General features: G+C 45.1%; 2 protein-coding genes across 3 annotated transcripts in view; one reads left to right on the forward strand and one right to left on the reverse strand.

Annotated features, from left to right (window-relative positions):
- GRK4 (G protein-coupled receptor kinase 4) overlaps positions 1-6,551 on the reverse strand; it is a 329,347-nt gene extending 322,796 nt beyond the window's left edge. The window contains exon 1 of one of the 2 annotated variants that reach the window (XM_029592025.1): positions 6,152-6,527. In XM_029592025.1, coding sequence (XP_029447885.1) covers positions 6,152-6,203 — 52 coding nt within the window. In that variant the 5' untranslated portion in view covers positions 6,204-6,527. Of the gene's footprint in view, positions 1-6,151 lie in introns of both variants that reach the window. The other variant, XM_029592029.1, reaches the window with a different exon arrangement.
- Positions 6,552-12,769: 6,218 nt separating this feature from the next.
- NOP14 (NOP14 nucleolar protein) overlaps positions 12,770-27,072 on the forward strand; it is a 289,956-nt gene continuing 275,653 nt past the window's right edge. Inside the window, 1 exon segment of the mRNA XM_029592043.1 lies at positions 12,770-13,140. Within this exon segment, the coding sequence (XP_029447903.1) occupies positions 12,961-13,140 (180 nt within the window). The 5' untranslated portion in view covers positions 12,770-12,960.

Here is a 27,072-nt window from a genome sequence, read left to right on the forward strand (position 1 = left end):
CCAGTAGAGATGTGCATTCGTTTTTGCCGAATTGGAAAATTGCAACGAAATTGTCCAATTCGGCATGTTTCAGGAAGCCTGAAAAAAATCAGGATTTTCCTGTTTTTTCGCAAAAATTCGTTTTTCCGATTAGTGCGCACTAACGGGAGTCAGTGCGCGCTAACTCCCGTTAGCGCGCACTAACAAAAAGTAACAAAAAATAACAAAATCTAACGGTTTTTGTTAGTGCGCGCTAACGGGGAGTTAGCGCGCACTAACTAAAAATCGATTTTTCGCGAAAAAAAAAGACCCGAACCGAAAAAAAACGACAATTTCCATGGCGGCCGAAAAACAAAGAACGACACGAACACAAAAAACGATGCACATCTCTAGTTACCAGTACCACATCAACTTCTTCCTTCTCCTAACAGTAACATAATAAATGATAGCAGAAATACCAAATAGTCCATTCGGTCTGCCCAGCAAATTTTTTATTACAGTAGTAACTGCCCCTCTGTGCAGGTTATTAGCCCCAGGCCTGCATTTATATAAAAAGAACTGATCCATTGTGATGAGTTTCAGGTCCATTCAGTAAAGATCACCAATACACACCCAGCCACCTCTCCTGGGCTCTCGATCCTATATTTAATTGAGAAGTCGCGCTAAAGGGAGGCGTTAGGGACGATTATATGCCCCAGCACCTCCTTGATCCAGGAGAGGTGGTTCTGTCAGCAGGATCTGAAACAGACGCTCAATTTTATATGAACGTCGGTTTTCCAAACCTGCTGACAGCCATCGGTTAGGAAAACAGATGCCGTTAAAATTGAGCGTCCATTCTCCTAACCAGAACGGCCAGCACATTTTTTTTTCTTCCATTTTTTGGTCCTCTGACTTAATATCACTAGGACAATAAGTCGGAGGCTGTACAGAAAAGCAGTATTTTCTGCTTTTCTGTACACTTTTTCAGGTTGCGGATTGGCCGCACATTTTACTTTCAGAATCTCGGGTGACTAACCAATAGCCTCATCACTATGCATTTGCATGTGATGAGCGCTATTCGCTTCCAGGGGGTTTGGCCACACGTTTTCGATGTGCTAAACCCCTTACAGAATAAGGGGTAATAGACGCGTGCCGAAAACACGCGGCCAAACGCGTGTTAAACAGTGCGCACAGCAGAGCGCCCTTTACAGAACTGGCCCATCTGTGTGTGTCCCTGCCCCCTTTTTCCCCTTTGTTCTAAAATTTGCAAGAGACTACTTGGGCTTTCAGTGTTACCATTGCTCTTTTTTGGCCATGAGTCCTCTTCACATCTACACTGCCTATTCTGTGGAGGTTGATTGTGCACATGACATTTTTGTTAATGTTGGTGAGCCTTGGGCTTGAAAAAGGTGGGAAACATAGCATTACAATAGGAGCAAGCAGACTAGAGGGCCGATGTAATTAGCTGAGCATTAAAATTGTGTGCAGAAATTCTGCATGCAGTTTCTTCACACACAAGCTGATTAGAATTTTAAGTTACAATGCAGTAAGCTAGTGTTATGCTAATATAGCAGGAGTTTTAAAATGTGCACAAACAAAAAAGACTTAGCACAGAGAAAAACATGTTTTACGTGCACAAAAAACACTTTCTGCAACAAAAGCAAATTTTGTATGCAAAATCCAAGCATGTTTTCTGCATATAAAATACAAACTACAGGTCCGGGCACTGGAGCTCTTGTTTTTGCCCATGGACTGACACTAGCACTGGAAGCTTTACTCCACCTCAGACAAAAAGTAAAATTTCCAGTGCACCTCTCTGCATTGGGGAGGTAATAGTTATTGCCTTAATTTGCATGGGATTTCCATGGGAAGGTGCCAAGCAATGGCAAAACTTCTTGCTGCATTGAAAGTAAAGTTTGCATACAAAAAGTGCATGACCAACTGTGGGAAAAAAACTGTATGCACCTTGTTACATCAGACCCTAGATGAGCCATGCAGTCCTTATTTTCGGTTATTTTCTATGTATTTGATTTATATTCTGCCTTTCAGGCACTTCAACAAAGATTACATTCAAGTACTGTAGGCACGTCTTTATCCCCAGAAGGTTCACAATCTTTCTATGTTTTTAGGTAGTGCTCTCCCTGTTGTATATCTTTGAATCATCTGTAAATATGCAAACCTTAGAAAAAGCAGCCTTCAGTCACCGGCTTCTTTCCTTTTTCCTCCTCATGATCTTGCTTTATTTTACACGCGTGCACCTAACATGTACCTGGGTTAGGGGCCGATGCAATACAGTGTGCTCAGCTGAGCGCACTGTATAATACAGTTGGACGTGGGTTGTATAGATGCTAATTAATCCCCTTATGCAACAAGACGTACATTTAGTGATCAGAAATTAATTGCTAAGCGCTCCTTAAACCAGTACAGAAAAGCAGAAAAAACTGCTTTTCTGTACTGCCTCCTACTTAATATCGTTGCGATTTTACAAAAAAAAAACAAAACAAAAAACGCCAGCAGTCAGGTGCAGGAAACTGATGCTCAATTGAGAAGCGTCCATTTCCTGACCCCCTTGGCTGTGAGGTGTTTAGGCAAAACCGATGCAGATAAACTCGGCGTGGGTTTTCTCTACCGATGGAGGGCCGATGCACTCGGGGCTCTCCTTGCTAACGTGACCCCCTAATTTAAATATTGTATGGCACCCCCAAGGGGGGGGGGGGCACGTTAAGAAAGCGGGCGCTCACTGTTCTCCGCCAAAATATTGCATCGGCCCCTTAGCTAGCCAGCCTTGGGTTGAAACCCACAGGAGTTCTTGTATCTTCAAACCCCACCTCCTGCAATGTTTTCTCTTGGAACCACAACCTAAATCTCCCTCGGCAGCAGAACCAGCACAAACTGTTCCCTATAGTGCAATGCAACCCTCCATTTAAAACTTGTTACTCGGCAACAGACTTCAAATAAATTATTAAAAAAAACCCCTTCGTGCAAACCTTTGTATATATGTACAAATTTATTTTTATGTTTCCTTTGTTAACTTAGCTGTTTCATTGTATTCGACTAAGGAATTTTTTCCTGCTTTTTCTGTTTCACTGTAAACCGGCATGATTTGCATTTAATGCAAGAATGTCGGTATATAAAAGTTAAAAATAAATAAATAAAAATAAAGACCCACCGAGGGAAGGGATCTGCGCCCCCTTGTTTTGCAGTTCTTTACATTGGTGCCCTTAACGGTGTTTATTTTGGCTACTTGGCGGCTCTCTCTCGCACAGCGTTGAAAACGTACAGTTCTACAAAAATATGAGTAAAGATAGAGCAGCATTTAGCTCCCTAACGAAAACTAATCATCTTCGGATACATACTTTCAGGGAAACAAGATACCCACGTTAATTAAAACCACTTTCCCCGAGCAGCGAGTTCCACTCATTTTTCCTGCCGTCACGTGACCCGCTGACGGCTCCCCGCTGCTGCTTCTATGAGAAACTTTTGACTCGAGTGACGTCAATGTCAGCCTCACCGCCCTTATGCAATCCGCGCTGCTGCCACGCTCTGCCTCCCAGCAGCACGGCGGACGCTCAGGACTATCTGCTTAACTTTTCCCAAAGAGCACAAAGCAATGAAACGGGGGGGGGGGGGGGGGGGGGGGGAATACTCGGCAGCTTCCCTTGAAATGTTTATGGCGCTTGAAAGAAAAAAAAAAAAAAGTAATTTAATTCAAGGGGACTTGAGTTTATGCGTTCCCTTCCCCTCTCCATTTCGCATGACATATTAGTTATGCCATACATGACTGTGCCACTGTCAAGTGATCTTACGGTTGTAAGAAGACTTCACGGTCTTATCAATGAGTAAAGAAGTTATGGTGGGGGAGAGGATTCAAAACAAGTGTTCTCAAATGATTACTGTTTATATCTAAAAAATGCAAGAGTAACCGCTTGGGGGGGGGGGGGGGGAGGAGGAGGAGGCAGCGGCAATGAAACTATTTTTAGTATTATTTGTTTTATTCTCCACCTTTCAAATCAGCGCTCAGGACTATTTACAGATTCAGGTATATTTGATATGTACCTGTCCGGAGGGCTTACAAATCTAAGTTGGTACCTGAGGCAATAGCTGCTCTAACAGGTTGGTTACTTCTCTGCTCCACTTGCAAAAAGTTCATTTATAGCAATGAAGACTGTACAACGATTATAAAAAGCTTCACGAATGTGACACAAGAGCCTTAATGTTTGTTGTAAACACACAAACTAGTATCAAATAGCCATTAACACCTTTATCAACCTACTTTCATTAATAATTTCCAGTCATTGTAAGCAGTGTGTGAAACTAATGTATCAAAATAATAGATACTCAGAAGGTGAACAATTCACCAACTGCTCTTGTATCTAAAATATAATCTACTACTACTTATTTTTAAAGCATTACTAGACATATGCAGCACTGTGGGTGCACGCGCGCGCACACACACACACCCCCCCCAAACTGCATGCATCCAGAATAGGTAAAATAAATCTAATTAAGAAACTGAATTTTAAGTTATTACTAATCTTTAACAGTGCACACCCTTTGGTGAATTTACATTTATAAGCAACACATCTGAGTGCAAGCAATTGCAATGGAAAGCTATGCAGAATTTGCACAGAATTTCCTTCCTCTGCCGAATTTTGGCACTGCAAGTCAGCAGGTCATCCTGGTTGCATTATCAGTCCACCCAGGCAGGAGAGAAGAGTGGTCGTCTGCACTGGCTGCGGGGGATAGAAAAGGGAGGCCCAGATAACAGTGGCAGTTGCATCGGCCCACGCGGATAGAAAAGCAGAGACGGGGGCAGCAGTGGCATCGGCTACGTGGGCTGGGATTGAGCCCGCAGGAAAGAGGCTGATCAGGTTCAGCAGGAGAGAGCGGAGGGGGGTCAGGCCAGGGGCAGAGATGGAGATAAAGAACAGAAGAAAGCAGGCCTGGTGGCAAAGAATGAGAATGTGGAAGGGCTAGGGCATGAGATATACTTCTGCAGTATCCTTGGAGTAATTCTGCATATAAATACTCAGATCCCGAATTTTTAATAATTTTTTACTCTGCTGTAAATGGCTGGAAGATTTATGGTAGTATTTTAACAAATATGATGCATACTACATCTTGCAGAATTTTAAAATATTTTGCACAAGTATTTTGGGGGGGGGGGGGGGGGGGGGGGGCACAACATTTCCCAGAGGTAGCACTGAGATCCACTCTGATTATAGAATATCCTAAATTAAAATAGGAAGCACTGAATAGTGAAATTGTGTTACACCAAAATGTGTACGCATCTCACAAACACGCTAAAAACAAGATTACAGATCCCATGAATTCACTCACATTTATAAATGTGAAAGACTGTATGCAGTCAGTACTCAGGAGAGATTCAAAAGACAAATCCAGTTTTCTCTCGCAGATCAAAATGAAAATATCATAAAAAAGCGGCACCTTCCTTATTTTCTTAATCTGAAGCCAGAAAAAACCTCTTTCAGATGAAGGAAGCCAAGAGCGCCCTGGCAAGCAATCGTCTCTGCAAACATCTCGCTCCCTCTCACCTGAAACCAGTCCTCTGCAACGACGGCAGCTGGAAAAGGTTACCCAAAGGAAACTGGCAATTGCACTTTGACTACCAGCTCTGGCATTCCCCCGGTAAAAAAAAAAAAAAAAAAAAAAAAGAGGTTCTAAGCCCACGCCTGACCTCTCCTGCCTTGTTGGTACCAGTAAAACCTCCAAGACCCACACAAAAGCAGTTCGGATAATTAATGGGGTTATTAGCCAGTCCACTCGCCACCCAACAGGGGCGGAGGGCACTCCGCGACTCCATGCCCGCTGGACGGCACATGCACGCGGGTCCCGGCCAGCATCGAGCTCGCCAAACCGCTCGCAGGCAACTCTCAGCCCCGTCGGCGAGGAGCGCACGCTCCCGGGCGACCTGCCTCGCAACCCGATATTGATTGCACGCTCATTGACGAAAGGCTTCGGGAACCAGGGTTTGTTTTTTTTGTTTCTTTTAATTGCCTGGAAAATATGTTTGTTATAGGCGAAAGGTTGCGGGGGGGGGGGGGGGGTGTGCTGCCGAAAAAAAAAAAAAATTAAACGATGATCAAAACGCATCCTCCCCCCACCCCTCTGCGACTGAGCAACTTGCTGCGTGCCGGGAGCCCCCGGCCCGCCAGCGCCCCTGCTCTCTTACCTTCCCTGGCTTTCAGCAGCACGGTGTTCGCCACAATGTTTTCGATCTCCATGATCAGGACGCGGAGCGGCAGGAAGGAGAGCGCATCGCGGGTGAGTGGGGGCTAGAAGCCGTGCGCGCCCGCCGCCGCCGCCTGCCGGGGCTCGCCTTCCCTTTCCGGCACGCTCGGGCTCTGTGTCAGGCCGCAGCAGCAACAGCAGCTCGCCCTCAGCTTCATCCCTCCTTACATCCTCGTTGCAACCGCACGTTCTGGCTCCCCAGCGCAGCTCTGCACCTCTCCTGCCTCTCACCCCCCCCTCCTTGCTTCCTGTTTCTCTACCTCTGCCCACAGCTGGGAGGAGCTAAAGCCCTGAGCCTCTCCCTCCCTACACTAGTAGATTCCAACTCCCCTTACCTTCAATGGATCCGCCAATCCTCCCCACACAGCGCTCAGAAGAACGCCTCTCCCTCATCAGCCCTACACTCACTCAATAATCCCTCTTCCCATAGGTGCCAACTCTGTGGGTGCTTGAGCAAACTCTTTCAGTGTCCAGGTAGGGGGGGGGGGATTTATATTGCATTTAACTCCCCCGACAGTTTAGAAAAGCTAGCTCCCAAAGCCCCTCTCAATACTCGAAACTCCTGGGGGTAATTCTGTCCCCCAAAAATTAAAATTCCAAGTGTTGCAGATTAGTCAAAACAGCACTTTAGATCTTTCAGAAACGTAATATTCAATAGCCCAAGAAGTTATTAAGGAGATGCAGAACTTTTAGTATTTTTGTGCAGAATTCCCTCAGGAGTAAAGATAAGATATTGGGGTTTTTTTGTTAACCTTTACTTCCATGCCCAAGTACTATAAGAGTGCATTATAAGGCCCACTCCTTCCAATCTCTTCCCCCACCCTACCAGGCCAGACCCCCCTCCATGCTCTCTCTCCCTCATACCCCCTTCCCTTGTCTCCTCCTCTTTCCCCAGTTCAACCTGATCAGCCTCTTTTCTGCAGGTGGGGGCCAGGCTAGCGCAGGCTCCATCCTGACACACGACACCCCACCAGCGCCTCCTCTTCTCTCCATTTGTGCAGGCCTATGTAGATGCTGCTGCTGCTGCATCCTCTTTGCAATCCACCTAGCCACTGCAAAAAAACTCAGCTGACACTCAGTAACCTTCTTCCAGCCTATGCAGATGATGCTGACACCTCCTCTTCTTTCCATCCCGCGTAGGCTGAGGCAGCCAGAACTGCCCATCCGCTTGCAATGACAAAATTCTGCAAAGTTTTCCAGTTCCGCATGGGATGGGAAGTCTGCACCAATTCAGAATTGTATGGAATGCCCCCAGGAGAAATTCAACTCCCCTCCGTCCTTCCCCAATAGGTAATAGCACATTTAGCACTGTTAGAATCCATTCCCCTCCCTCTCAGAGTCTAAGCATTTGACTTCCCCTACTAATAGGCTGATGCAATATCGGCATGCGTTAAAACGTGTGCTCATGATTGAGCATCCGCTCTCTTAATGTGCACCAATCCACCTCTCCTGGGCGCAAGATTTAATATTTAAATGGACTGCCGCGGAATAAAGGAGGGGCTAGGGAAAATTTTTCATCCCTAGCACCTCCTCAGCATCGGGCGCCCAGGAGAGGTGGCTGTCAGCGGGTTAGGAAAAGGGACATTTCATTTTATGAGCATGTTTCTTAACCTGAACGCCAGCGCACTTTTTTTTTTTTAATATAGTTCTCCTTTTTCTGTTCCTCCAATTTAATATCACCACAATATTAAGTCGAGGAACTACAAAAAAAAGCAGTATTTTCTGCTTTTCTGTAAACTTTTGGGGCTCCTCAAGAATTAACACCTGCTCCGGGGTAGGCATTAATTTTTGAAAGTAAAAATGTGAGGGTCGGGTTTACATTTTTTTTTTTTGCATCAGGGGGGATAATAGCTAATAGCCTCAACATGAATTTACATGTGATGAGCGCTATTAGCTACGCACATTTTGGATGTGCTAACCCCCGTTTTGCATCGGGGGTTATGGATGCCTGTCCAAAATGTACGTCCAATCATGTATTGAGCCGTTCAGTGGCCACGGTGCAAGGTATTGCATCAGCCTGACAGAGCATTACCAGAAACTAAGGCGGCTAGAGTACAGCAAAATTTTCATTTTTGAAGTCTATTCTCATCCAGTCCACTTTGACTCTTGTATTACCTCAAGGATTAAGCAGATCTGCCTCCCCATCTTCTCTCCTTCAAATGATTAAGCAGTTCTGCCAGTCCCTTCCTAGGATTGGCATAAATACTAATGAATTTCTATCACAGAATAAAAGGAGAAAAAAAACCCCTGCTACATGATTGACTACCAAAGGTTCCTCATGCAAATATCCCTAGCATGAGGGTAAAGCTCATTTCCATATTTATTAATCAGGTACCATGAACATATGCAGTACTGTACATATGTAAGGGGTGTAGAAAGACAGAAGTTAAATAAAAAATAATTTACATCAACAATGAGAAAAGAAACAAGCCTATAAGCTTGTAGGACCCTCGTCCAAAGATCTTTCTGAATAAAAATAATGACAACGTATGGATAAAGACGGGAACTTAAATCACAGTTAGATCCCAACACTGTAAATATGACTTTTCCTGAAAATCCTTTGATAATCCCCTTGTGTAAGTCATTAGTGAGCCTGCACATTAATGACTATGTAGATATCTTGAGCCCACATCTTTGCTAAGACATTAAGAAGATGGAAGAAGTTCAAAGAAAGGCCTAGTAAAATGATATAAGACATGTAGCCAAACCATACATAGAGATACACGTGGCACACAAACGGAGAAAATGTGTGTGTGTGTGTGTGTGTGTGGGGGGGTTATTATTGAAACATATACATAGTTATTAGCATATACATAGTTATTAGCAGGCTTCAATAACTACAGGAAGGTGCAATTTTCCATAGCAAATGAAATTCAAGGTCAAGGGTCCATAATATGAAGTCGAAGGAATGGAATTACAGAGGGAACAGGAAGAAATACTTCTGTGCTGAGATGGTGTGAGAGGGTAACAGAGACAGTGGAAATGGCAGAAACCAGTATGTGGCAAAATATAAGCATGCTTGAGACATATAGAAGTAAGAACAGCTGTTGACAGAAGGCCTGGGGTTAACCTGCACAGAGCAGCAGTTACAACCCTAAACTTGCTGGGCAGACTGGAAGGCCCATTTGGGTATCTGTAGTCATTTACTATCAGGCCAATTCAGTAAAATCCGCGGGAGAGCAGACGAACGCCCGCTCTCCCGGCGCACGCACAGGCCCTTAGTGATTCAAATATGTCAAGCTTAAGAGAATGTGAATGTGCAGCATCTCTGATATCTTTGTATTTTGCATAGCATAGAAGGAAATACATTTTTATTTCTCCAGTGTTGCACTATGTGCAGAGTCTGCCTTCTTGGGATTTCCAGTTCAGTTTTTGTCTTTGTATTTCTATTTATATTTTGTGGTAATTTATTTAGTATTTGGTGAAGGTCTATGTGTTTTGGTTGTGTGATCAAAGTGAGGTATTCTATTAGTGCATAATCTCTGTTTAGTGATCTGTTGCAGTTCTGCTTGTTCTGTTTTCCCAATAAGGTATTCTAGGGTTGGGTATACATATTCGCAATGCTATCATTTCATGAGCTCTGTGGCCATTTGCAGGAAGCAGGGCTCTGAGTGACTGCCCCATCTCATCTCATGCCCAAGGAGGGCCCTGCATGTGAGTACTAGCACTGTTTTCCCTCCCAAAAAGCACCATTATATATATAAAATATGCTTGCTAGTGTTTGTCTGTTCGAGGCTATGTGATTTGCTCTATTGCACCAGTAAAAGGAGGGCACTCTTCATTATCCATCAATCATGCTTTGAAAAAAATACAGCTATGCAACCCAACTGAGGAAGATCCTGGCAGCTCTGAGAAACACATCCGTATAGTCCAACAGAGGCAAGGGATCTGGCATCCACAGAAAGCATAACCTTGCAGCCTGACAGAGGCAGAGGGCTTGCAAGGATGGAGGTGCTAGATTTGGGTGGGGGCAAGGGAGGAAAAAACTTTCTACTGGAAATTCCTTCATTGGGTGTCAATTAGGCTGTATACTGTAGCCTCACTATGCACCTGTAATCCAAGGCATGTCAAATTCTGTAATTAATGTACAACTCATATCTTATTTAGTTGTATTAATACCAATTTGGATTTATATATGCCCTTCATCCAAACAGGCTCTGAATATGACTTGAAACATAATACTTCACAACACAAGAATGCTAAAAGAATTTATAAAGACATGAGATAAATACGAAGGATCCTTCCTGTCTAGAGAATGGAAATGAAAACCTGGCATAATTTGTGGTAATGTTTGGTGACGTAACCTGCACAGGGTGGCAGTTACAACCCTAAACAGAATCTGCATGGGGGTGGCCTCCACGGAGAGGCAGTGGAACCTGCATGGAGAGGCAGTTAGAACTCTAAACATCTTTTTATTTTTAATATTCTTATTTGCACTTCAAAGCAGATTACATTCAAATACTGGAGATATTTCCCCCATCCCCAAAGGACTTACTATCTAAGTACCTGATTTACTAAGGGTTTTTCCCAGAGACATGGCATGGGAGGAAAGCCTTAATGCATCAGGCCCTAAGTTTGTACCTAAGGTAAAGTAACTTGCCCAAACTCACAAGGAATGACAGAGGGATTTGAATGCTGATTTCACTGGTTCGTAGCCCACTGTTTTAACCACTAGGCTACTTTCCCACTCATCTATTGGATGGACTGGATGGATCATTTCAGTCTTTATCTGCCATTATTCACCATGTTACTATGTACATATTTGTTGTACACATTGTGAAAATTCAACTGACGGTGGGGTTAAGAACATAGATTTGGGACCCACAAGCACTGAGACGTAACAGGGTTTGCTTAGGAACACAGAAGTCAGTGTTAGAGATTTCTACTACTTCTATGTTGTAATTCAGTGTCTAGCCATAGTTCTGTTTTAGCAAGCCAAGGCTTTAAGAGCATGTTTCAATTTACCCTGCAATGCTTTAAAATCCTACAGTGTAAGTGCTATATCAAGAACTTTGAAGGTTGAGTACTGTTGCTCCATAGCCATATTAGGCAATGTTCAGAGTTCTCAATGGAGGCTCAAATACATGTTGGACTGTCAGATCAGTGCTAAAAATGCACAAGATTTCAAAATTCATCCACAAAAATAAAATACAATAGGCTTGGAAGGGTTGTCCTAAGTTTTGCTCTCCTGTTCTCCCTGCCCGGGTCCTGAACTAGGATCAAGCAAAGGATCAAACTGGTCAACCTCCCTACATTTGGAATAAATATCCATTTATAGATTTTTTTTTTCTCCCCATTGGAACCTCTACCAGAACCAGCATACTTGGGCAGCTCTGGAGACACTCACCAGGTTCCAGCTCAACAGCTGAGGAGCTAGCCTCAGCCCCACTGCCTGACTGGCAGGAACCGCCTCCCCACAATGCATCCCCTAAGTGCAGACCACGTCAAAGGCGCAGCCAGGCCTGTATCAAGTGTTTTGACGAATTTTGGATGGACTAAACTTTGATACAATTAGTTTTGGCCCAGCCCTATAGTCCGAAGACGTTTTAATTCTGGTTAAGTTCCCCGAAGAGGTTTGCACCTAAGGCTGCTACAGTAAAAGGCCTTTGCCATCCTACCAGCAGCACCCCACATAATTGGATTTAACTGCTCGCCTTTTCAAGTTTGTGCAGAAAGAGAGTTACAGTTGAGGCACAGAAGGTAGATCCCTGCCCTACAGGGTTTACAATCCAATTAGCACCCGAGGCAAGGGAGAAGCGGGACCGGAGTCACTGGCTCTCAGCCCGCTCTAGCCACGAGATTTCTCTCCTCCAGAAGGCAGTGGTCCTCCAGCCCTGGAGCAAGCAGGGCACGACCGTCTGGAAAGAAATATGCGACTAGCAGGGGAAAAATCTGAAAGAAAAGTTTCCTCTTTCTTATGAAAAAGATCCAATCCAGCGGCTTTTGTAGACGAGACAGACGCTGTCCCAATACAAACATGCATCTGAACAGCAAACCCAACTGCCCAGCGTCTGTTAGGCCAGTTCTTCGATTAAATATATCAAAATCCCTTTTGACAGAATTCAGAAGTTGGTCCCTGCCGTACAATAGATATGTTTCAGTAGGTGTCCCCGCCGCAAGCTCCATCTCCTACCAGCGACGGCAACAAGCATGCGCTGGTCCATGCACCCCTCTACCTAGAGCCCAACGCATGCGTCTCCTAGTATTCTTGCTACTGGAATCTATTTAGTGTTTGAAAACACCTAATTCTCGCGAGTTTGTTGGAGTGTTGTTGTTTGTTGTTTTTTTTTTTTTTTAAATAGAGATGCACTTGATTTAATCTATACAGAGTTGTATTGAATATAACTTAAAATACACTGAAAACGGAATAACGTTTTAGACAGATAGATAGAAGCGAAAAAAAATACGATAGAAAACGTTTATGCTGACCCAAATGAAGCAAACTACAGAAATGCCTTCTTAGCGTCCGTACGTCGACGCTTTCCGAAGACCAATGAATTTCTTCTTTGGCAAAGGCACGTGGGGCGTGCGCTTGCGTCTTGACGTCTAAGTGAGGCTTGGCAGGCTGTGCTGACGGGGAGGTTCTGATCTTCCTGAATGAAACAGGCGGATTCGGAGAGACGGAAAGGGCAGCGTGCGTAACGTGAGCAGAGGATTGTGGGAGTTCGGCGTCGGTCGCGGGTGCTGTCGAGCGTGTTCAGGCGCTCGTTTCTTCGTTTGCCGGTGAAGTTGCCCCGGAGGTTCTCTGTCATGGGGCGGCCGCGGGACAGGCGGAGGCGTGGTGCTGGAAGCGGCACCGGCACTGCGACCGACGTCCGAAATAACCCGTTTGAGGTGAAGATGAACCGGCAGAAGTTTCACGTTCTGGGCAGAAAAATGAAGCACGACATGGGGCTGCCCGGTGTGTCCCGCTCTCGAGCTGTTAAGAAGGTAAGTGGAAGGAAACTAAAACCGTGGCGGAGTATGCTTGGGGTTAGGCACGGAGGGCAAGCTCGAGTGTGAGGTATGGAGGGGATCCGGTGATGGTTGTTTATATGTCTATCCAGAACTGTAAAGGACAGAAGGAAGGACATGACCGGATTAACTTCGATATGAAGCCATGCCTATGATGGTGCGTGAGCTACAAACTCTTAATAAAAACAATGTAAAATTGCTCTCAAACTTTCTGCTGTCTGTTGGCACGGGTGGTCGTGGAAGCTGCATTTCTGAAGAATTATCACCACGTGTATAGATGTGCCTGAGCAATTAAGGTGACCCTAGGTGGAGCTGGTGGTGGTGAGGGAGATGGGGATTGTAGGTGAAGGAAGGGAGGGAGGGACAGGTGAGAGAGAGGACTGGTGGAACAGAGAGGCATAGAGGACCCCTTTTGTGTGGAGAGAAGACTGAGAGTATATAGTGGATCAGTGGTGGAGCAGACAAGACATGGAGATTGAGTGGGCTGAAGAGGAGATTGGAGGATGATAAAAAGAGGACCCGAGATGGCAAAAGAAACGGACTTGAATTAGGGGAGAGGGTCAGTAATGTTGAAGGAGCTTGAATTGAGAGGCAGAAAAGAGTAGATGAGAGCTGGGGGTGGGTGAGTACAGAGGGTGGAAAATGGAGACCTAGAGATTTGAAAGATAGAAGGGGAAACAGGAGACTGGATTAGAATACGAATCAGGGCATTGGGGAGGAAATGAGAAAGAAGGAGGGTTGAAATTGGCAGATCAAATTCTGGTAGGTAGGTAAGAGATGAAAATAGGGAGATTGTGAGCACTTGGAAGGATAATGGAAGTAAGGGAGAAGCAGGATGGGGAGAAGTGTGGAAGGGTAGAAAAATAGAAAATGAAAAGGACTAAGGAAACAGTGGAAAAGGGAAATGGAGAAGAGCAAGACATTGAAAGCAGAAACCCAACCAGGACCAACATGATTAGAAAAAAATATGCCCACCTAACAAAGTGAAATATTTTATTTCATATTTAGTGATTGAAATATTTTATTTAGGTGTTTTTATAACGTCATTTCAAAAGAAGATCACAACAGTTTACAGCATCCGCATACATGTTCATGGTCAACGATCATACTGTGTCAGCATTCACCTTCTAATTGGACACCACAGCATATACATATTCTGGTTCATAAGCATAAATATTCTAGGATATAACACTTGCTACTGTATAATCTAGTTCATAGTCATGCATTTTCTTGGTCAACCTAACAGTAAACACAGCTTCTAATCCTACTAACAATACATTTCACATCCTTCATTACTTATTGCTCGCTCCATTAACATTATCTCTAGTACTGATATGGCTGTTATCAGTGTTTTGGACTTTTATGTTGTATGCTTTTCTAAAGAGCCATGTTTTCAGTTCATGTTTGAAATTCTCTCTTTCTGTTATCTTGACATACTGACTCTGGAAGTGAGTTCCATAACTTGGGGCCTGTGGAAAACATTTGGTCTCTTATGTCAGTTAGGTAGGCGTTTTGTGATCTTAGTTCTCTCTGTGGTATGCATGTCCAGCGTTGGGAAATGTGCAGCATACAAAGACATCGGATATGCACAATACAGGAGGAAATGCATTTCTGTGTCATTTTCCAGTGTTGCACTACATGCAGATTTTGGCTTCTTGGGATTTCCAAATTTGTTTTTGTCTACATTTTTATATTTATAATATGTGGACTCTTATTCTGTGTTCTTGGTCTGTGCGCTCTGCATGGTGACAGAGGTGAGGTGTTGTACCAGTGTTCAGTTTCTGTGTAAAAATCTGTAGAAGTTTGAATTTATTTTGTTTTCCCAGAAGGAAGTGTTCTAGGACAGGGGTGGGCCAAATCTGGCCCATTGTTGGCTTTCTTCTGGCAGCCTATCAATTTAAAATTTACATTATACGTGGCCTGCATGACGATGGGCCCTGAATGGAACAGGAAGAAGACCCTGCTGTTCCCCTGCAGTGCAAGAAATTTATGCTTCCCACCCCTGCCAGCAGGAAGAGGACCCAGCTGCCTTGCAGTGCATGAAATTATGCATTCTCACACCTGGCAGCAGGAAGAAGACCAGGCTGCCTCACTGCAAATTAACAGGTCGATACAGTTATGCCGCGTTAGAAAGAGTGCGGCAGTGCCAGGTGCACCCTCGTTCCCCGCACGCACAGTTCTCTTCAGCTACCGCTCGATACTCTCTTCAAATTGCATGCAAATGCATGCCGCGTCTGCGAAGCGTTAGGCAAGCGTTAGGCCCGCGCAACCCATTTTACTGTATAGGCGCTAATACAGCGCCTATACAGTATCCTGGGTGCGCTGGTACCTGTCATTTCAAATGTCATTTCAAATGACATTTGAAATGACAGGCACCAGGAAGTGGATGGTTCCCCCCCCTCCCGAAGCAAGGCGCAGGGTGAAAATTAAAACGAGAATAAAGTGTAAAAAATGGGGGTAAAACCAAAGGGAGTAAAGTGTAAAAAACCATGGACGACCTCCATATTAACATTGCAGCGTAAGTTGTTTATATATATGTATAAATACCTGTCATTTTCCGAATCCCCCAGGCGTGCGGTCATCGAGGCGGCGGCGAGAGCCGGCGGGCGGATGGGCGCCCGTTCATCCAGGCGGCGGTGGGAGCCGGCGGGCGGGTGGGCGCGTGTTCGATCCAGGCCGCGGGCGGGTGGGCGTGCATTCATCCAGGCCGCTTTCGCCGCCGGCTCCCTCTGCCTGGATGAATGCACGGCCCCCGCCGGCAGTGAATGAATGCCCGTGCGATTTCGGCGCTCAAGGCCGCTTTCGCCGCCGTCTCCCTCTGCCTGGATGAATGCACGCCCACCCGCCCGCTCCGGCCGCGGCCTGGATCGAACATGCGCCCACCCGCCCGCTGGCTCCCACCGCCGCCTGGATCGAACGCGCGCCCGCCGGCTCCCGCCGCCGCCGCCTAGATGAACGGGCGCCCGCCCGCCACCGCCTGGATCCAATGCGCGCCCGCCGGCTCCCACCGCCGCCTGGATGAACGGGCGCCCATCTGCCCGCCGGCTCCCGCCGCCGCCTCAATGACCGCACGCCTGGGGGATTTGGAAAGTGACAGGAAAGTGACAGGTATTTATACATATATATAAACAACTTACGCTGCAATGTTAATATGGAGGTCGTCCATGGTTTTTTACACTTTACTCCTTTTGGTTTTACCCCCATTTTTTACACTTTATTCCTGTTTTAATTTTCGAACACCACACTAACACCAAGTAGAGGGTAGGCGGTAAACTAACAGGTTAAGGACGCGGCAAAATAGCGGGTTACAAAGGAGATAATCTGAGCGCGCGTCACAGTATCGGAGGGGAATAGCTAATTCCTTCATTATACAGCTAATTCGTTCATTTACATATCATACATGCTGCGTGCGGAAAGGGTTATGCGTCTGTTTTAAGAAGCGCTAAGGACGCGTGAAACTGGAGACGGGATCACCTTACATGTCCGAATTGTGCGCTCACAGCACGTTACAGACGGGAAATCTTCAACCGCACGTTACAGTATCGATCTGTAAATTATGCACTGGTAGGGTTCCCAGTGCACCAATGCTTCGGCCTGCACACCAATAGGGGAGTCTTAAAAGAGCTTCAGCTCTGTTCCTTACCCGAAGAGGCAGTTGAGACTTCTTTGTGGATCGATGAATGATTGCGACCTCAATAGGACTTGCGTAGCTCCTCAGTTCTGTGTTTAAAAAGAAGCACCATTGTTCTGTGGAGCCTTCAGCACTGAAGATACACAAGGCCCATGGGGATGCATTGACACACTGATGCCTTCGAAGCACGGTGCATTTAGACACAATACACTGGCACAGTCAGTGCAGGCCACATCAACTCTTTCAATGCACATAACATTGGCAAGACATGACATAATGGTACAATCAAACACACATCACACCATCTGCATCGATGATGCATTGGTCAAGCCAAAGTCTTCCTTGATTCACTGTGCATCTGTGATGCAAGCACCTTCAAAGCCATCGTTGGTCCACACATTGGCGTGGAGTGCTTCCGACCCCCCCCCCCCCCCCTTCAGAGAACAGTGCTTTTGACTCATTGACATGGCCACAGCAGGCAGCGCTGGGGATATTCTGATGTTGCTGTATCCAATCTCGATGCACCCATTGTCTGCCCAGTCCCACTCAACACTGCCATCTTTCATGGCTCCTAAGTGAAGCTTGTTGGCGCATTTAAAGAAGTCCTCTTCCCTTCATCCAAATACTCAACATTTGAGAAACCTGCATTAGTAGCATCAACATTGACACACAATCTGTCGCATTGAGCCGTATAGCCCATCATTGTTATGCCCACCCAACTGTATGCTGGCCAGTGCAGAAGGAGATCTCTTGGCTCTACCCTTTCCAAGTGCCAGATCCCTTATGCCAGTGGTTCTCAACCTTTTTTCTGTCGGGACACACCTGACAGATGGTTCTCACATGCGTGACACACTGACCCATGATCGTCACGGGGCTAGATGTAAAAGTACAGTTTGTATCCACGGGAACCCCCCTGACCCACAATAATGGATGTAAAGCAGAATTATGACATTCCCCGTACAACTCACCCTACAAAAAAGATATTCTGGTTCTGGTGTTATCTCAGTAACAGCAACTCAAACTCCTACTTCTAGGCTCAATAGCCCTACTTATGAAAAGACAGCAGTTTACCACCAATGCATGTCCTCTTGAGAAAACACAACAAATAAGACTGATAAAACTCTTACATGCTAGTAAAATATCTCATCTCGGTAACAGATACAGAACCGACCTAACATACTCCCAGGATCTGTAGTAATGCACATAAACTAATCCACACACAGTTACACCTGTATTATGGAATACACTCAAACAGGAGCAACCCTATCTATGAAAAGGCAACACTATAAATATTAAATCAGGCCCTAAAAACCAATACACCTCTTATTAGGAAAACAGAACTAGCAAGCAGCTATAGATCCCCACACAGAAATAATTGTAAAACTATACTAATAAGCAGAATAAATGTTTCTAAACAGCTATGAACAGAATAACATCCAACAATTAAAAACTCATAAAAACTATTAAACATTCTCCAAACACCAATAAAATATTTCAAAAAAAGCAGACACATCACATAATATTAAATAATTAAAATGGCAGTCAATCAAGAAAAATAAACTTAAAAAGCCACCTTTACTTACCCCCTCCAGCAGCTCTCCTACTCCTCTTCCATGCAGGCCGTAGCACACAGCAGAAGCAGCAGTAGAGGCTAAGCTCTATACTCATGGTCCTCTTCCTTAATGCCCATGTCTCTCTCACACACACCCCATACCAGTCATGGCCCCATGACCAGTTTCTGTCTCTCACACACCAATCATCTCCGAAACAGTCTTTGACACACACACCAGTCACCTTCCTGAACAGTTTCTCTCATGCCATACACACACACAGGCTTCCCACTCCCATGTTCTATTTACATATATGGGCTTCTCACTCTCATAATCACTTTCTCTGTCTCACACACACTCACCAGTCTCACTCCCATGCTTGTTCTCTCCACATGCACAGGCTTCTCATTCCCATAATCACTTTCTCTCTCACACACACACAAACACACACCAGTCACCTGATCTCTCTCATGCATACACACACACACACAGGCTTCCCACTCCCATGTTCTTTCAGATATACAGGCTTCTCACTCCCATGCTGTGTCTCACACACACCCAGGTTTCTCACTCCCATGCTCACTCTTCACATGCACAGGTTTCTCATTCCCATAATCACTTTCTTTCTCTCTCACACACACACACCAGTCACCTGATCTCTCTCATGCATACACACACAGGCTTCCCACTTCCATGTTCTCCCTCACATATTCAGGCTTCTCCCTCACATATTCAGGCTTCTCCCTCACATGCTGTCTCACACACACCCAGGTTTCTCACTCCCATGCTCACTCTCTTCACATGCACAGGCTTCTCATTCCCATAATCACTTTCTCTCTGTTACAGACACATACATACACACACACACCAGTCTCTCTCTCATTTCCATGCTCACTCTCCACTGCACAGGCTTCTCATTCCCTGAATCACATTCTTTCTCTCATATTCACACACACCAGTCTCTTTCTCTCATACACACCGTCACCTTACCAACCAGTTTCTCGCTCTCATGCATGCACACACACAGGCTTCCCACTCCCATGCTCTCTCTCACATAATAAGGCTTCTCACTCCCATGCTTTCTTTCACACACATCCACCCCCAACAGCAGGCTTCTTGTGCCAATGCTTTCTCTCTTCAATGCTTTTTCTCTCACACACACACACATCAGTCACCTCCCTGACTAATGTCTCTCACTCTCACATACACATCAGTCATTTCCTTGAGCAGTCACTTTCATTGTCTCTCACATATACACACACATCAGCTCTCTGACCAGTTTCTCTCACTCACACGCAGGCTGGCTGCTTCTTTCTCTCACTCACTTCCTCTTCCCCGCCCCTCCCCGAGCACAAATGGTAGCTGCAGCAGCCTCCTCCTCCAGCCCCCGCAAGCCAAGAAAGTTGAATTCCATCGGCCGCAGGAGGCTCATGCTGCTCTCTCCTTTCCCGATTACCGTCTGCTTCAATTGCTCGGGGGCCGATGCTGCAGTCGCCGCTGCTACTTTATCACGCGGCACTGCTCTTTCTCCTTCCTGCGCACCGCGTATCACTTCCTGTTCCGGGTCCGGGGGGGGGGGGGGGGCGCGGAAAGAAGAAAAGGTCAGCCACAAGTGCCACAGCTTCTTCTAGCACCGCTGCCGTTCCCGCTGGGCTTGAACGTTCTGATAGCCCGGCGGCAACGGCAGCAGGGAAGAAAGAGCAGTGGGAGAGACCGGGACCACGCGACACAGCAGCCAGTGCTTGGCGACACACTAGTGTGTCGCGACACACCGGTTGAGAACCGCTGCCTTATGCTATGTGCAGAAGGGTATTCTCTGGAGACGCCAGATCCCATCTGTTCTATACTGCCACACGTTTCCATGAGATTTTCTGGTCTGGAAGAATAACCAGTTCCGGTTTCTGAAGATGTGCCACCTCCTACATCAGGTCAAAGACTACTTCAGTTACTTTACCAGATAGTGAGTTTGGTGACCTCTTTCTTTTGCCTCACTCACTGTGGAGCTTCCAGGAACTTTTTTAGCCTTTACTACCAGCATAGCTTCAGTCCTGTCACAACAGGGAGTCCTAGCCTTGTCCATCAGAGGAAAACATCATTGGAATCCCTCTTACGAGGTCTTTCTCATTTCACTTGCAGCGGAGTCTAATTGATCGGAGGTGGCGGACTGAGGGCCTTCCTCTCAGACAAGGCATAGCAATAGCTAAATACACAATGTCTAAGTGGCTAGCTGATTGTATAGTGCACTGCTACTTACTAGCAGGCCTACAAATCAAGGTTCTTTAAGTTAGAATAATGGTTGCATAAGTGGCTGATCTTCGAGCTGTACTTCTTGAAGACATCTGCAAAGCTGCAACTTGGTCATCGGTACACATCTTTACATCTCATTATTGTCTGGACAATCTTTTAGAGAGTGACAGTATATTTGAACAAGCAGTTTTAAGTAGCTTGTTCACCCAGTAATCTACACAGTGTCCACGTTGCTTATTCACTAAATGCCCCACTGCAACCTGGCTAATTCATCCTTGGCTGTTGATGGAGAAAGCAAGTTTGCTTACTGTATACAGAATTCTCCGTAGACAGCAAGATGAGTTAGCCATAATGTGGAGTGTTGTCATCCACAACACCAAATGGACCCTTCTCTCTAACTGGTCGATACCGAACAGTGCGCTCAGCTGAGCGCACCGTTTGGCCGCGTGTCCTAGATGTGCTATTATTACCCCTTATACTGTACGGGGTAATAGCACGTGAAAACGCGCGGCCAACCACCCCGAAACTAATAGCGCTCATCACATGCAAATGCATATTGATGAGCCTATTAGTTATTACCCAAGAATACAAGCCGCACATTTTACTCTCAGAAATTAACGCCTGCCCAAGGGCAGGCGTTAACCTTAGAAAGCACCGGGAAAGTGTACAGAAAAGCAGAAAAAAAATGCTTTTCTGTACACCCTCCGACTTAATATCATAGTGAAATTAAGTCTGAGGTACGAAAAATTAAACAAAAAAACCCAAAAAATTTGCCCGCCAGTTGGTGGGTTCGAAAATGGATGCTCAATTTTGCCGGCGTCTGTTTTTCCGAACCCGTGGCTGTCAGCGGGTTTGAAAACTGACTCCGGTAAAATTAAGCGTCGGTTGTCGGAACTGCTGGCAGCCGCTGCTTCTGCTATTGAGGAGGCGCTAGGGTTGCACTCTTATCCCTAGCGCCTCCTTATTAGCGCAACACCTAATTTGAATAGAGAATCACGCGCCCAGGAGTGCGGGTGCTCAACTCGGAGCGCCGGCTCCCCACATGTTTTATCTAATCGGCCTGTAAGCTTGTAGAGCAGCGGTTCTCAACCTGTGGGTCGTGACCCCGGCGGGGGTCGAATGACCAAAACACAGGGGTCGCCTAAAGCCATCGGAAAATACATATTTCTGATGGCTTTAGCCGCTGAGAAGTCGCGCTACCGTCTGCAGCAGCGCTATTCAGCTGGAACGCACGCCGTTATGGATGCGCGTTCCAAACTGAATGCCTGCGCGCATGCGCAGACGTGATTGCATCATTCGTCCGGGGCCTAAGGGGCGGGGGAAGCGGGGGGAACGCTCCACAGTCCATAGCAGCACATTACATGTGTCCGGCGCTTGCTGACATCATCAGTGGGCGGATGCAGCAAGCGCCGGAGGACAGAAGCCTAGGAGGCGGAGAGGCAAGAGGCGGAGAGCCAAGAGAGCCTGCGAGACAGCCTGCTGGTGTAAAAAAGGTTAATAATGTAAAAACAGTACACACACCATACACACAATACTGTGTAAGTGTAAGGTGCTTTGTGTGTAATCATTACACAGTACACAAAGCAGCTTACACTTACACAAAGCACCATACATTTAAAAATGTGAACTACATCGGTCTTATACTATAAGAGACCACTATAAGATGTAGTTCACACTGTTCCCCAATGTATAATTATCTCCCATATCTCCCACTATTTTCCCATATTCTGAATGAAGAAACTGCTGAAATCAGCGGTTTCCGGCATTGAATCCGCCTCCTATTGATTTCATTGTGAGTGCAGCGGATTTTGTGGAAGAGAGCTCCCGAGAATCTCGGGTTACCACACAATCCGCCGCAGCCTCCTATTGATTTCAATAAGAGGCGGAGAAATGACAGTTTACGACACATTTCTTCCTCTCCAATTTAAGTCAATGGGAGGCTGCGGCGGATTCCGCTCAAATATAGAGCATGTTGCTTAATTTTTCCACACTAGGCTTTTTCCTAGCGCGGAAAAATTTAAGCAACATGCTCTATATTTGAGCGGAATCTGCTGCGGCCTCCCATTGACTTGAATAGGAGTTAGAGACATGCGCCAGAACTGCATTTCTGCCGTACAGGGGATCTCTCTTCTGCGGAATTCACGAGTCTCCCATTGAAGTAAATGAGATGTGGATTCCACCGCAGAAACCGCTACTTCATAGTGTGAAAGAGCCCTGAAAGATGCCATGCTGTGCAGAAACTGCAGTGTATCCTATGACGTAGTTCACACTGTTCTATATAGAAAACTTGCCACTAATCGGGAAAAAAACAGATCCATTAGTTAAGCATGTGAATACGGCCCCTTGGTCATAGTAACAGGTGTGTAATAGAAAACAACACAGGGAATAGTAAATAATAGGAAACTTTAACAAACTCTTTAGACGCGACCATCTTTTATTTTTTCTTTAGCAAACCGTCTCATGACAATGGATCGTGTAGACAAGAATATTAGGAAAAGAAAATACACTGAGGATTTCTTGCAGTATGGTTTTACCTCAATTACAGCAGGAATTGAAAAACCACAATGTGTTATTTGTTGTGAAGTTCTCTCAGCTGAATCTATGAAGCCGAACAAACTAAAACGCCATTTTGATAGCAAGCATCCAAGATTTGCTGGCAAGGATATCGACTATTTTAGAAGCAAAGCTGATGGACTCAAGAAATCTAGATATGACACTGGTGGTCAGTACCACAAACACAATGTAGCAGCTGTTGAAGTGTCATATTTGGTGGCACTCAGAATCGCCAGAGCTATGAAACCTCACACCATTGCTGAGGATTTACTGTTGCCAGGTGCAAAAGACATAGTTCGAGTGATAATTGGAAATGAATATGTTCAGAAATTGAATGCAATTTCCTTATCTAACGACACTGTCCGCAGAAGAATAGAGGACATGTCTGCCGATATTCTTGATTAGGTGATCCAGGAAATTAAATCTGCACCACTACGAATATTCAGTATCCAGCTTGATGAATCTACAGACGTGGCAAACTGTGCAGTTATTGGTTTACGCGAGGTATATTGATGATGGCGACTTTAAAGATGAGTTTCTTTTTTGCAAACCGCTTGAAACAACAACAACTGGTCATGATGTTTTTGACGCAGTTGGTTCTTTTCTAAAAGCGCATAACATCTCCTGGGAAAAGGTTTGCGGTGTTTGCACAGATGGTGCTCCTGCTATGCTAGGATGTCGCTCAGGATTTCAACGTTTGGTACAAAATGAATCGCCAAAAGCAGTCGGAACACACTGTTTGATACATCGCCAAATATTAGCGACTAAGACACTGCCGCAAGATTTACAAGAAGTAATGAAAAGCGTCATAACGTGTCAATTTTGTTAAGTCGAGCGCCTTAAACAGTCGGCTGTTTTGGCAACTGTGCAACGAGCTAGATGCGCCAAACAATGCTCTGTTATTTCACACTGAAGTCAGATGGTTGTCAAGAGGAAAAGTTTTAAAACGTGTCTTTGAGCTTCGTGATGAACTGAAAACATTTTTTAATCAGAAAGCAAGACCACAATTCGAAGCACTTTTTAGCGATAAAACTGAGCTGCAGAAAATAGCTTACTTGGTGGACATCTTTGTCATCTTGAATGACTTAAATTTATCACTGGAAGGACCAAATACAACGTGCCTCGATTTGTCCGAAAAAATTAGATCATTCCAAATGAAACTTCAGCTTTGGAAAAATAAATTGGATAAAAATAAAATTTACATGTTCCCTACATTATCTGCCTTCTTTGAGGAACATGACATTGAGCCAGACAAAAAAATTATGATGATAACTTCTGTGAAAGAACATTTGCACATGCTTGCAGACGAAATTTCATCATACTTTCCTAATCTACCTGACACCCCATTTGCACTTGCCAGAAGTCCATTCACAGTGAAAGTTGAAGATGTTCCGGAGACAGCGCAAGAAGAGTTCATTGACCTAATTAACAATGATGCAGCGAGAACAGATTTCTCTAGGATGCCACTGACAAAATTCTGGATTAAGTGTTTACAGTTATATCCTATTCTGTCTGAGACTGTGCTGCGCCGCCTTCTTCCTTTTCCAACAACATATCTATGCGAAACAGGGTTTTCCAGCTTGCTGGTAATCAAGTCTAAATACCGAAGTAGACTTGTTGTGGAAAATGATCTTCGCTGTGCCCTTGCAAAGACTGCCCCAAGAATTTCTGAATTGGTAAGCAAGAAGCAACCACAACCATCTCACTGAATTTGGCAGCATACTGTTGCAAAATATTGCACTGTTGTTTACTGTTATATTACTGTTATATTTAAACCCATGCTATGCCATGGTGAAATGTTATTTATTGGAATTAGTAATAAATATTTCTCAACATATAATTAAATATTGTTTTTGTGATTAATCACTGTGTTTAAATTATGTTTGATTTGTAGCAATGAGAATACATAATGCATATCAGGTATTTACATTCCGAATCATAACTGTAGCAAAATTACAGTTTTGAAGTAGCCACCAAAATTATTTTTTGGTTTGGGGTCACCGCAACATGAGGAACTGTATTGCGGGGTCACGGCATTAGAAAGGTTGAGAACCACTGTTGTAGAGCTTTCTCTACTGAGCATATGTGAGAATTCCCATGACTGTAATGCCTCATGAGCCTCCTCAGTCAATTGAGAGCTCCCTCGAACTAGGGAGGCAGTTGGTTATTTAGCATAGCTAATTCACCCTGCTATCTATGGAGAGCCCTGTTTCCGGTATGTAAACTTGCTTTCTCTTTCTAGCTCGGTGTTAGCATCCCAGGTATCCTGGAGCTGCAAGGATGCTGGTTTAGATGCCAAGATCCTTGTTTGGGAAAATAGGTTGTAGTACTACTATATAATCGTCCAGCAAGTGTGAGTTTTTTCACAAGCTGCACTAATTTTATATAATAATTTCAAAGCTTTGCATTTGCAAATTCCAATTCCCTGTACGTACCTGGATCAGTCCAGACCCTGGGTTATGTCACCAATCCAGCAGAGGGAGGCAGAGAAAACATTTTAATGACTCTGACGTATACCCTGGAGCACCACCTGCAGCCAATCTGTATTTCTCCACCTCCCAGCAGAGGTGGACGTTCCTAACCCCTGCAGTCTGTGGTAGTTTGTTATTTTTGAGTCAGGTAGTTTAGGAGTTAATTTTGCAGACTTTCTTTTTCTTTTGAAGAGAGCCTGTTCTTTTCATTTAAGTTATTTAAAAAAAAAAAAAAAAAGGCTTTATTTTTCTTCACAGCCATTTCACTGCCTCCCGGGAGGTTGCCAAGTCCTGGGAGGACTATCCCTCCTGGGTTTTGAGGCTGCCAGAGTTGGAGGTTTTGAACCCAGCAACCACTCCTGGCAGGGGTGATACTGGGGGGCCCGGCTCACTCACCTTACTTGGAGCAGTTCCTGGAGGCCGTGGCGTTTCGGTCAGGAAAAAATAAAAATAAAAATAATTCTTCACAGCTGAATCGTTGTTTACTTATCTTTTGGTGTTCGGTGGGCCTGTGCCTTTGTTTTTCGCCGCAGTTTCTTTTAGTTTTTTAGTTTAGAAAGCCTGGAGGAGATTTCAGATTCTTCTTCCTCTTCTCCTGCCTTTTCAGGGGATTTTCTTCGTTTTCTTCGCAAAGCTTACAAATCTAAGAAATTTCATAAGAGACATAAGAGTCTCTCATCTGAACAGAGGTTAAAGCCATGTTCCTCTAAAAGGGCTAGTTCCACGGATTTGGGAGTGGGGTCAGCTCCGAAGCGTCCCCTTTGTCCGGGTCCAGATCAGACAATTTTTTTCTTCTTCAGATGATTCTGAGCATGGCTCTTTACCTATCCCGGACAAGTCCTTGCTGGAGGGGGATTTAAATGAAGACCCTGCTTTGAGTATTAGTTCAGACCCTCATGTTGCGGATGGGGATGACCCCAAAGTAGTCCGTCTGTTTAGAAGAGAGGAACTTAGTCCCTTAATTCCAGCAATTTTACTGGAATTGGGTCTCGAGGCTCCAGTGAAGGATTCTCGGATGGGTGGCATTGACCCAGTGTTGCTTGGCCTTAAAGATCCCACGACATCATTTCCTTTTCATCTTTCTCTCACTGACCTTATATACCGGGAGTGGGACACTCCTGAGTTGGGGGCTTAAGGTAGCACGAGCCATGGAAAAATTGTATCCATTACCTGAGGAAGCTTTGGAAATTTGAAAATTTCCTAAGATGGATGCCGCTGTTTGAGCCGTCACTAAGAAAACAACTATTCCAGTAACTGGGCCTATGGCTCTTAAAGATCTCCAAGATCGTAAGCTGGAGGTTCAGCTTAAGCAAAATTTTGAGGTTTCTGCTCTTAGTGTGCAGGCGGCCATGTGTAGTACCTTGGCTTTGCTAACTGGACTAAGATGGGTCCAGGCTTTACAAAACAATTCTTCCCTCTCTGAAGAGGAAGTTGCTCAGGCTGGTAGACTGGAAGC

This window comes from Rhinatrema bivittatum, chromosome 1, assembly GCF_901001135.1.
Source record: "Rhinatrema bivittatum chromosome 1, aRhiBiv1.1, whole genome shotgun sequence".
NCBI lineage: Eukaryota > Metazoa > Chordata > Amphibia > Gymnophiona > Rhinatrematidae > Rhinatrema > Rhinatrema bivittatum.